We start from the raw sequence: 13,112 nt of genomic DNA, 5'->3' as shown, positions 1-13,112 counted from the left end.
GAATGCAAACAAGCTAGGAAGGCAAGGAAAAAAGCAGAACATTATTTCCGTCGCCATCCTATGGTACATAATTTAAATAAATTTAAAATTTTAAATGCTAAAGCACGGTGTACTTTTAAACAGAATAAACGCCAATCTTGGCAAAATTATGTATCTAAAATAAATTCTCGGACACCCATGTCCAAGGTATGGAACATGGTCCAGAAAATTAAAGGTAAGGGTACTAAATCTACTGTCCATCATCTTAAACATGGAGATCAGTTACTTACAGATAAATCAGATATTGCGAATAAACTGGGTGAAACCCTCTCTAAACACTCTTCCTCTTCTAATTATGTACCTAAATTCCAGCAGTATCAAAAACAACAAGAAAAGAAAACTATTAATTTCAATTCTGATAATGGGGAAGATTATAATGAAACATTTTCTATTCATGAACTCCATACTGCTCTTGATCAAACTCATGACACTGCTACAGGTGCTGATAACATACATTATCAACTCCTGAAGCATTTACCAGAATCCTGTTTAGAGACGCTCTTATCAATATTTGATGATATTTGGACATCCGGGAAATTTCCTTCTTCATGGCGTGATGCTATAGTAGTACCAATACCTAAACCTGGACGTGATCATACGGATCCGTCCAATTATCGTCCGATTTCATTAACAAGCTGTGTTTGCAAGACCATGGAACGCATGATAAATAATCGACTTGTTTGGTACTTGGAAACAAATAACCTTATCACAGATATACAATGTGGTTTCCGGAAAAACAGAAGTACTGTCGATCATTTAGTGCGTTTAGAATCATTTGTGAAAAACGCGCTGATTAATAAGCAACATGCTGTGTCTATCTTCTTTGATCTTGAGAAGGCATATGACACAACCTGGAGGTATGGCATTCTGTGAGATCTACATGATTTCGGTTTGCGTGGTCGTTTGCCTCAATTCATAGGCAAATTTTTAAATAACAGACAATTTCAAGTCCGCGTAGGTTCTACCCTGTCTGATCATTACAATCAGGATCAGGGTGTTCCACAAGGCAGTATTTTGTCAGTCACACTTTTTAGTATAAAGATCAACAGTTTATCTAAAGTTTTAAACGATTCCATTCATGGATCCTTATTTGTGGATGATTTTAATATTTCTTGTCGTGGTAAAAATATGCATACCATAGAGCGGCAGTTGCAGTTATGTTTAAACAAAATAAATAAATGGTGTCTTGAAAACGGCTTTAGATTTTCTAAATCGAAAACTAATTGCATACATTTTTGTCGTAAGTACAAACCACATAAAGACCCTGAACTATCTCTAGATGGCACTCCCATTAAAGTTGTCAAGGAAGTCAAGTTCTTGGGATTAATTTTTGACTCACACCTTACGTTTCTGCCTCATATTAAATCTCTGAAAACTAAATGCCTGAAAGCACTTGATTTGTTGAAAGTGGTTTCAAATTCTAAATGGGGAGGTGATCAAGCTACCCTTCTCCATTTATATCGATCACTTGTCCGTTCTAAACTTGATTATGGATCCATCGTATATGGTGGAGCCTGCAACAGCAACTTAAAATTATTAGATTCTGTTCATCATCAAGGTCTAAGACTTTGTCTTGGGTCCTTTAGAACCTCTCCTGTCTATATGTTGAAGCCGATGAACCATCTCTTACACAACGTCGTATAAAATTATCTTTACAATATATCACAAAGCTATACTCTAACGAATCTAACCCTGCATATAACTGTGTTTTCAATCCTCTCTACGAGGACTTGTACAACAAAAAGTCTTCTCTTGTTCCACCTCTCGGGCTCAGAATTAAACCCTTTCTTTCTTCGGCCGGCATTGAGCTGGAAAACATAGCTCCTTCCCGTCTTCTTTCTTCTCCTCCTTGGCAGTTGGTTAGGCCACAAGTTGACCTAACATTAACGACTTTTAAAAAATCTGAAACGAATGAATTACAATATAAACAAGAATATAATCAACTGAAACATAAATATAGCAATTATAAATCCTTATTTACAGATGGGTCCAAGGACGGTGGCGCAGTGGCTTGTGCCACTGTCATTGGATCCAGAACAATATCTTCTCGATTACCAGAAAACAGTTCTATTTTTACAGCTGAAGCTAACGCCATACTAATAGCTCTTAAATATATTAAAAAACACCCTAAACGTAAACAATACATAATCTATTCCGACTCTCTTTCTTGCCTTCAGGCCTTCAGTCCAAAAGCATTCACAGTAAATTTAAACTTTCCACTGTTCTTAATCGTAGTATATGTGTATTTTTAATTTTTGGCTAGATGTGACTAAATTGCTGACAGCTGAGGGGATGATGTAAATCCAACTAGGGTCCATGCAGGCAGCAAAGGTACTGTAAGTCCCCATGGCCCCTAGTATGGTGATCTACCTTCAGTTGTTGGCAATCTATAGCCTGATTTTATGTTGTATTGTCCGAATAGTGATATTAGTTTTAACATTCCACACTAGTTTTAATTCCAGTTGTGATATTCTAGTTGTGTTACTGTCCGTCGTTGACAGGTTTTTATAGTATCCATATATTTCATTTCAGTATTTAACGTTCTCGTCACGATATGGCTGAGATATTCCCGATGTGACGTTAAATATTAACTCACTCACTCACCCACTCAGATATATTCAAGGACACCCTAAACGTACACAATATATAATCTATTCCGACTCTCTTTCTTGCCTTCAAGCTATTAAAAATATTTCTTGTAAAACATCCACTTTTAATTGAAATTATTGAATTGTATAATAATCTTGCCACTGGCCAATACGACATCGTCTTCTGTTGGTTACCCAGCCACGTAGGCATTTCAGGGAATACACTGGCTATCTTGCTGCTAAGGCAGCACTCAATAAATCTGTGACTCCACTTCTAATTCCATATTCAGATTGCAAAGCTACAATTAGATCTTATATCCGTGATCTAATGCGGAAGAAGTGGGACACTCAAGTAGGTATCAATAAATTACATGAAATAAAACCGTATATTGGTTACACCTACTTGGGTTGTCAGTCCAGATTTGAGGAGGTCATTATGCGATGATGTCGCATTGGCCATACGCGGTATACACCTGAGTACTTGTTAAAAGGTGAGGATCCTCCGTTTTGTATCCCTTGTGATGAAAGAATCACAGTCAAGCATGTGTGAACTGAATATATTGTTTCCTGCAACAGGTGTGCACTTCAAAACGTTAGCTTAGAAGGAGTAGTGTTGTGTGGCTGACTTATCCTGTTGGAAGTGATGATCTGTCCACCTGCAGCTCGTTTTAATGACTTGCGACGTCTGTCTTTGGCATCTGCTTTCTCTACTGCGCTCTGTGCTCTAACTGTAGTTGATAATTTTCCTTTGTGGTATTGCTGGTTACTTGTGCTCAGTGTCTTGAAGTAATGTTTCATAGTGGGGGACATAGAGAGGATAGTCCTCCATAGTAACTTGCAAATGGATATCACTGTAAGTGAAGTGTTGCAGTGGTATCCTCGCTCAAGAATGACAAGCCTACTTCAACACTGGGTTTTATAACAGTTTCTATGACAGGTGATTCTTTCAATACCACATGAATATTTTATTCGTTTGCAAAGGCGATGTCAGGTCCCAACCTCAAGTCAATATGTCTCAACAATGGTAACTGAGCACCTCCTACCAGCGAACTATCACACAAGTTGCACAGTATGTTTACATATGGAACTTTTATTTTGTCCACGTCAGTTTCCCAAAATTCAACTCACTTACTTTGTTTCTTAACCTGCTGCTTCTTTGGCTTCTTTACATGAGGTTGAAATAGATCATCCTCCATGGTTTTTCTGCTTCTCTTCTTTTTCTTAGGAGCAACTGTTTTCTGTGCTGTTCCTCTCTCTGAAGTTCGGTGCTCAGCAGCAGCAGATGAGAAAGATCCTATGAGATCAGTGTAATCCGTCAACCATTTCAAGAAAGGAGGTGACATTGGTTGAAGCTTCCCTTCTTAAGTTTTGGTCTTGTCAGTATAAATGGTTTTGTACAACACACTCGATCTCATCATAATTTCATGCAGATAAACTTGACTATCCAGAATGTCCTTCACTTTCAGAAGTGCATCGTCAAATCTCTCCACTGAGGAGAGAGCAACATCTTTCACATCCACACTTTTCTGCGTCATGATACTAAGATACTGATGAAACTGATTTGAAATAGCTAAAAGGTGACAAAATTGTGTGGAAGGAATTGTTTTCTGATTGGATGCTGAGTAATACACATTTAGTTTGATTGGATAAGAGATATAGAATGATATGAATTTGCTTTAAGTGAATGAAATAGATGCAAATTTAAAACGTTTTGTCATTATTCTATTGTAAACAATTCTTAGACAATACTTGAAATTATTAAGATAAGAATTTGATACTGTATAGAATTTTCAATTTAGTAGTGTATAGAAGGAATGTGTATTGTCTAAATGTCACACTTATGGAATGTGAGTTAGCGAACCTGTATGCACCTGGGAGAACTTGTAGGAATGTCTTTTGATTTTAGTTTTGTATGATGACAGTCTTGAACCATTCATTCATAACGAACCTACATATTTTAAGGTTGAGCCTAGATGAGTCTGAAGGAATTTCTTTTGACTGATTCTGGAATGTCATTCATAGTTGTGGAATGTCAATAGTTACCTATTGTTTGACTATGATAGATTACTTTATTCCTACTAACACGCCTCTGGATGCTATGGTCTTTGAAATTTAAATATGACGATATATATTTTTTTCATGAATTTGTTTCTATCAAAGCACGTCAATCATCACGCTCGTTCAGATTAGTATTTCCTATTTTTTAACATACCAAGCATCGAGACGGGGACAGGTCTGCCTGGAGATTGCGGAAAGGGGCGAATTGTGAGGTATGTCTTAAAAGGTAATTTAGGAATGCTGACGACATTTTTAACATTTCGGAGTTATCTCCTTACATGTTTACCTGGAACTATTATTGGCATCGTGTTGATGATTGTGATCATGACTAGCTGTAATAATGTTATTTCTGTTTCTCACTCATTACTGATATTACCCACTGAGTTTGGTTCACATTAGCGGATAGCGGGATCGGATGGTCAGACTCGCTGACTTGGTATCCCAGCTCGTAGATCAATGCTCGTGCGGTTGATATCTTTATTGTCTGTTCCAAAGTTGATTTATTATTTACCATAAAGTTGGAATATTCCTGAGTGCTGAGTTAAACTCAGCTCACTCATTCTTAACGCGGCATTCAGACGATATGTCAGCCATGTAACTGAGATTCAGATAATCCGGAGATTGGAATCATACGGCTGACAGTGGAAAGTCTGATTTTACGATACCACAAACAAGGGTTATGAATTGTATACCATCCTCGCTTTTGTTTCCGACACGGATAGGTCATCTTCAACGAAATAAAATTCAGACAAAAGACTAAGGAAGAGAGTAGGGTATGGATTATGAAACAAATGTTCCAGGTTTTCACAGTCGGAGATGTAAAAGGCACCATCCAAGGTAGAAAAGCTGAAGAAGGATACTGATATGTACTATATCAACTGTTTTTAGGTCACTATGACAATCTTTGGTTCCGTCAGACCCAGACTCCCCATTTGTGATAATGATGTTTATGATGTAACCAACCCGTGAAGGTCCAGGGTAGAATAGGCCTTTACCAACCCATATTTTCCATAAAAGGCGACTAACGGGATCGGATGGTCAGGCTCCCTGACCTGATCGGCACATGTTGTCCGTTCCCAGCAGGCTCCCTGACTTGGTTGACATTGGTTCCCAATTGCGCAGATCAATGCTCCTGCTGCTCATCACTGGACTGAACTGTGTAGTCCAGACTCGAATATTGACCCGAAGAATGATCCATATCAAACATTTTGCTTATTTATTTGAAAAATAAAAACATGTAGAAAGCACATATATGTACTAGGACAGATTAAACTTTTAAATTGGTGTTTGATCTCTTTAACGACATTTGTATAGATGATGGACAATTACACTGTGTTGATGAACGTGGCCTATTTCAAATTCAAAGAACCCATACAAAAATCAGGAAAGGAAAGCATATGTGCATATACTAGTATACAGGAAAACATATGTGCCACAACACCAAAACAATTAACCATTATTGATGAAAAGATAAATAGATAAAAAGATGATAATAACATCATGTGCTATTGATCACTCTAACAATTAGGTTGATAAATGGTATCTTTTTCACATTGACAGGCCGGGTACAAGAATAAAAATTAACACGAAATATACTGAACAGTCAAAGAAATGTCACACTTGGAAAAATGAATTTTATTGAAAATGGATAGCGAAAATAACAGTACGGGCGACTGCCACACGAATATTGATAGGAGTGGCGAATTTCAAATTACAGACCCGATTTAAACACTAATGGTTAGAACACTTACATTTGGGTGCAACTGATAAGTGATGGATATTGCAAAAACAGAGAGACCCTATAAAGGAACCAAACGTACCACGAAATATCTGCCATAACGCACTAACAATTAACTATGGACATGGTATAAGAAAGAAAAGAGTCTAATTATGCAACATTATTAGATGTGACCTGTTACAGACCCTATAAACGCTGATTAGCATGATTACAATTGCGTAAAACGCATGAACGTGGGATATTGAAATGACACTTACTTTTGGGTGAAATTGATAAACGATGGATATTGCAAATAGAGAGACTCAACAAAGGAACCAAAAGTACCACAAAATATCAGCCATAACTCGGTAACAATTAAGGATGGACATGGTATAACAAAGAAAAAAAGTCTTAATTATGCAACATTATCAGCCTGTTTCAAATTACAGACCCTATGAACCTCTGATAGTTAGCATAATTACAATTGAGTAAAACCGATAAACGTAGGATATTGAAAAAACAGAACCGATACAAAATCCCAAATAGCTCACAATTAATCAACAAAGCCACATGACGGTAACAACATAGCACCACTGATAAACGTTGCGGATATCACTGACAAGATATAATACACAGACTACCACAGAAGATTTGCCATATCACACCAACAATAAAGCAGTATCGCTAATAAAACGTTACCTATTTCGAATTTAAAACAGGAAGCAGAGCACAACATATCTGCCATAAAGTGAGCGAGTTTAGTTTTACGCCGCGCTAAGCAATATTCCAGCAATATCATTGGCGGCACCACTGTTGAGCCAAACAAGCACTCTCGATACTTGGGGGTAATCTTTGATTCAACCCTCTGCACGGAGAAGCATGTCAGCAACATCTGCAAAAATGCATACCACCAACTCAGAAACATCGGACAGATCAGGAAATATGTAGACGAGGCTGCCCTAAAAAGTCTTGTACATGCATTTGTAACATCACATTAGACTACCGCAACAGTCTCCTGTATGGCCCCCAGCAGTAGCATCTTGACAAGCTACAGCCTGTGCAAAACATGGTTGCCAGACTCATTACCCATACTCGTATGCATGAGCACATAACACCAGTCCTGAAAGAGCTACGCTGGCTCACAGTGAGACAAAAAAACGTCTAACACTTGTGTACAAGTGGATGTACCTGCAAGAACTGACAACCATACACCAGCCTGGACGTACACTCAGATCTGCTGACCAGAAAATGCTGACAGTTCCACCATTTCGGACCATCACATATGCTGGCAGAACCTTCAGCAGAGCAGGAGCTGCTCTGTGGAAATGGCTACCAGTGGATGTCAGGCGATCTGAAAACGTCAGCAGTTTCTGGTCCACACTGAAGACCATCCTCTTCAAAAGACCGTACGACTGAGCGCTCTTGAGCAGGAGTACTTTCTGGATAAGCTGACGCTATATAAATGCATAATTTATTACATCAGATTGACAGACGAGATATTGCAATGAGATTTAACACAAACTATCTGCTATAATCCACAAATTATTAACTGCCATTGATAAACGTTTCGCATTTAAAATTCACAGACACGATATAGCAAGCAAAGTCAGCACAGATCTTTTGGATTACACACCAAACTTAAAGTGGCATTATATTGTAGCAAAGCCTTACGAATTTCACATTCACAGATCTGTTATATCAAGTACAGAAAAGCTAAAAAAATAGGTGAGATTATAACATAGTACATTTCAAAATTTAAAATGTGTGCACAAGCATACATTGTCTGATTCGCTGAACGCTGACTTGAAAAGAATGGTTCTCATGCGTTTGGAATGGGCAGGCTTCTCCTCCTTCGCATGTTAAGCCAGTTAACGAGTCTAACTGCGTCCATAAGGACCACTACCACAAAGCCGAGGACAAATGGGGCCAACCCAGTCTGTCCGATTGTTTGAGCAGTTGGCCGATCGTCTTTAGCCGATGTCTTCGAACGTTTGTAGGTCGAGAGTGTCTTCCTCTCCAAAACAAGTGATTGGATAAGCGTATTCAGTTCTTCCACAGGCAGACCGTCAGATGGAACCCAAACACATCTTCTACTGGTAGTTTCATAGTCTGGGCCTGATAAAACATTAAAAATTAACGTACGTCATAGACACGTCATGAAACAGGAGAGCGCATGCTTGAGGTTTGTTTTAAAAATGTCTTATTTGGACGGATTCGTGAAAACGTTTGTATTGCGCAAGTTAATGTGAGTACAGATGACGTCAATATTTGATATATACTACAAATTTTTGTGTGCTTAATGGACACTTCCATCGACATTTATAGCCCCTTTAATTGAGCTCAGATGATAGTGATCATTTGAAATTTATTATGATAATGAATAATACTGAAATGAAGGTTCTTAAACCTTTAGCCGATAGTAGTCACGATATGATACGTAGGATATATTTTACGAAAGTACTCTTTTATGTATGCTATGAACACAATCGTCCAATTTGTTATCTGTAATTTTTTTTATGTTTAGCAGTATCTCGTTATGCCAATATTATGGCTTTGTGATATGTTTTTACTAAAACAAGTGAAATACTATTTTACCTGTAACACATCATGTGACTCTTAAATAAAACATGTTCGTCTGTCCATATTAAATATGTGACAAGCTCGTCGATTTGCTAATTACCAGACGTCAACAAAGACATGCCTTGTCGTTGTGTTGTTGTTGTTAAGTTTGCTTTCATTGAGTTAAAGAATTTAAAACCACTAACTAGTTGTAGTAAATGACTGATGGATTTTGTAGTAGATGAAGGATTTCGCATGACACAACTTGTAACACAACGATTTCTTTCTCGGAAGCGAGGTTGTGGTAGAAGTGGGAATAATATTGACACCCACCTCGCTTCCAAGAGTGACATTGTTAAGAAATAAGCAATGCCACGCAAAATGTTATTGTCCAGAACTCAAATACATATTTTGCTACCAGTACAAAGTAGTTTAGATTTTGTAACTCGGTGAAAACAATCCTAAATCGCATTTACACTGAAACTGGTGGATGTTCGCCACAGGGCGCAGCCATTTTTAAGATCGCCGCTTCACTGTCTAAAGTCAGTTTGAGAATAAGTAAATACTATGGTTTGCTTTATTAAGTTAAAAGATCAAACTTACTTCCTACTCGTAGATCGCCGCTCCTCTGTCTAAAGTCAGTTTGAGAATAAGTAAATACTATGGTTTGCTTTATTAAGTTAAAAGATCAAAATTACTTCCTACTCGTAGTTAGTATGTTCTTGAATCATAAACATAAACATTATGACAAGAAGCGATTTTGACGGAATCGTCGATGAAAACAAGTTGTATCTCTGACGAAAAAGCAAAGCAGGTGACAAGACTAAATGGCATTAGATTGTGGAAACATAAAGCTTTCATTTTTCAAAACAGCTGTCGCGATTGCAGATTTAGACAAACATATAAACAAGATAATCTGCCCTCGGCAATGCATTAAATATTACGGCAGCTCACATGGGTATACCTCAGGGAGGCGTGCCAGTCTGATTGGTTGAAATTACGTTCATGGGAGAGAATTATGCACTGCTGGTAAAAAGGCCGATTTAAGGTAATTAAATGCCGAAATGAGTAGTTTTAATGACAGGATTTCATTTATAACGATGCTAATAAATGATTTATGCCTTTGCAATACTCTTCTTTATATGTGATCTTTAAGGAGAGAAACAGTCCTGTGCACGCGAGGCATGTGTCATCGTTCTTTATTCATTTACCTTTGCTTTCCATCGCACATCTGGCTGTTCCTCTCCTTGCACTCGTAACAAATAGCGGACTGTGTAAATATTTTATTGCTGTTAAACAGTTGTCTTTTTTTCACATTTGACGACATATATTCTACAGTAAGCCCATGTAGTTAGTTTGATGTTTAGATTATCATCAGCGTTGCATTGGGTATAATATACTTATTAGTTTGAGAGTTCGACTGCAATTCATCTGTCCGCTTTTGGGCCAAACAGACTATGTCATGAATATCACATGTCGGAAATAAAAGAGGTTCGATGTGAGGTGAATGGATGGAAAGCAAAGGACACTACTTAACTAAAAACAAATATCTTATTAAAATGAAATCAGGTCAGTGTAGACGTAGTTGTACCTCACGTTGACGTTGACGTTGACTGACTGGGATTCATCACTGTCAGCACTGATGTATCTGGCCATGCTGCCATTTCTTCTGAAGATGCCGCTAATTCTTCTGATGATGTTGCTATTCCCTCTGCTGGTCTTGCCACTTCTTTGGACGACGTTACCCTTCCATCTAATGATGTTGTAGTTCCTTCAAATGAAGTTGTTTGTATTTCCTCCATACCTAGTACATCCGATGATGTAGCAATTCCATCTGATAATGTATTCATTCCATCTGATGATGTTGTCATTTCATCTGATGATGTAGCCACTCCACCTGATGATTTAGCTCTTCCATCTGATGATGTAGTTGTTCCATCTAACGATGTTGCCAGCCCATCAGATAATGTTGCCATTTCATCTGATGATGTAGCCACTCCAATTTCTTCTGATGATGTTGCTATTCCCTCTGCTGGTGTTGCCATTTCTCTGGACGACGTTACCCTTCCATCTAACGATGTTGCACTTCCTTCAAATGAAGTTGTCAGTCCTTTAGGTGTAGCATCTATCTGTGTAGTAGTTTCCCCCATAGCCACTCCACTTGATGATTTAGCGATACTATTCAATAATGCAGTCATTCCATCTGATGATATTGTCATTTCATCTGATGATGTAGCCTCTCCATCTGATGATGTAGCAACTCCATTCAATAATGCAGTCATTTCATCTAATGATGTAGTCATTCCATATGACATTATTGCCATCCCACCGAATGATATACCCATTTCATCTGAAGATGTTGCGAGCTCATTCGATGATGTAGATCTTCCATCTGATGATATAGCTATTTCATCCGACGATATTGCCATCCCACCTGATGATGTAGCCACTCCATCTGATGATGTTGCCAGCTCACCCGATGATGTAGCTCTTCCATGTGATGATGTAGCTCTTTCATCTGATGATGTAGTCATTCCATCTGATGATGTTGTCATTCCATTTGTTGATGTAACTATTCCATCTGATAATGTAGCTATTCCATCTGTTGATGTAGCCATTCCATATGACGGTATTGCCATCCTATCCGATGATGTAGTCATTCCATCTGATGATGTTGCCACTCCGTCTGAAGATGTTGCCATTCCATATGACGCCGATTCATCTGTTGTCGTAGTGCCACCCAAAATCCTTGTAAATCCACCGAACACAACGTTCACAGTTCCAACAGACCATGTCGTCGAATGATCAGCGTTCGGTGCAGACGACCAAGTGGTCTGATAACTGCTTTGGTTCCTTTGAAGTTAACCCGCAGATTCGTCCTCTAATTTTGCTGAAACATAAACTGGGATTTTCGTTCAATAACCTTATTACTTTCCTGAAACATATAATTGGATTTTTGTTCTTCAATGTTATAATTTTTCTGGAACATAAAATGGAATTTACGTTCAATATGCTTATAATTTTATAACTGAAGTAATTAGAGAACTGATATTCATTAAGATTATTAAACCAACCCCGAAATAATAGAAGTGACCAGAAAAAACACAAAACCTAACAGGAAAAACGGAATGAAGAAAATAGGTTCAAAGCGACAAAATTAATGTGTGCTACTAAAGAATCATTTTATGTGATCTCACACATACCATCATAACATCGTTTTAGATAGACAGTTGATTAGGGATTTGTCTGCAACTAATGAGATGTAGAAGTGGCGGTGTCATGATAACTCCCTGTGTATGTTCGACAGACACTGCCATCATGTTCAACGGCAACACAAAGTTGATCTTCACTGTCCATTTCCAGGCAAGTCCTCTTGCACGTGTCCACATCTTGTTCTGTATTTGAGTGTACTTCTAAACTGGATACCGCGTGTTCCTTTTGCTCAGTAAACCAGCATCCTGGAAGTTGATGATAATCATTATTATTATTTTATTATCAAACACTATTACTTGCACTTTCATCGGGGAGTAAGCGATATAATGGGGTTGGGTCATTCCAATAGTGGAAAAGACCAGAAAATCAGAACAGTTTCGAAATCTATTGACCAGTCAATTTATACTAATGTTATTCACTTCAGTCTGTGTTCGCTCGTCACGCCGGGTTAGACACACTAAAGTCGAAAAGAAACGTTACCGCCCTTCCTGTATGACGTACTTTCACTGGAAAGCTGAACAATACAGCTTTATGCAAATCACGAAAACAGTTCTGTGATACATGGATTTTTTCAGAAGAAATATTTTGTCCCATTTTCGACCATGCTGAAATAAACCAATAATAATGATTTCGACGTTCAAAAAGAAAGATTGAAATATAATTCTGCTTTGACAAAGTTGAACCATTTGTAGTCACTATTTCTCAAGAGTTGAAATAAGAAAAAATGTAGTGTAGAGTATGATCGTTTGAATCTTTTAACCAAGTACAGCGAGTCTTTGATATTGTGAAAAGGTCTTCTGTGACAAATTACCTTTTTTCATTTCCTGTTTACACTCTATCAATCGCAAGCACCATTTGAATTAATTTCACGTGTACAATGATTATACAGGGTATAAAGAGAGACTAGAGTGCATGATATCATGCCATGATTAAGAGCT

General features: G+C 37.9%; 1 protein-coding gene across 1 annotated transcript; it reads right to left on the bottom strand.

The window, feature by feature from the left end:
* Positions 1 to 10,553: 10,553 nt before the first annotated feature.
* LOC137280788 (mucin-21-like) lies at positions 10,554 to 11,663 on the bottom strand. The gene has a single exon (XM_067811995.1). The coding sequence runs from the start codon at positions 11,661 to 11,663 to the stop codon at positions 10,554 to 10,556; it is 1,110 nt and encodes a 369-aa protein (XP_067668096.1).
* Positions 11,664 to 13,112: the final 1,449 nt, after the last annotated feature.

This window comes from Haliotis asinina, chromosome 4, assembly GCF_037392515.1.
Source record: "Haliotis asinina isolate JCU_RB_2024 chromosome 4, JCU_Hal_asi_v2, whole genome shotgun sequence".
NCBI classification, from domain to species: domain Eukaryota; kingdom Metazoa; phylum Mollusca; class Gastropoda; order Lepetellida; family Haliotidae; genus Haliotis; species Haliotis asinina.
This window is presented reverse-complemented; position numbering and strand designations above follow the sequence as displayed.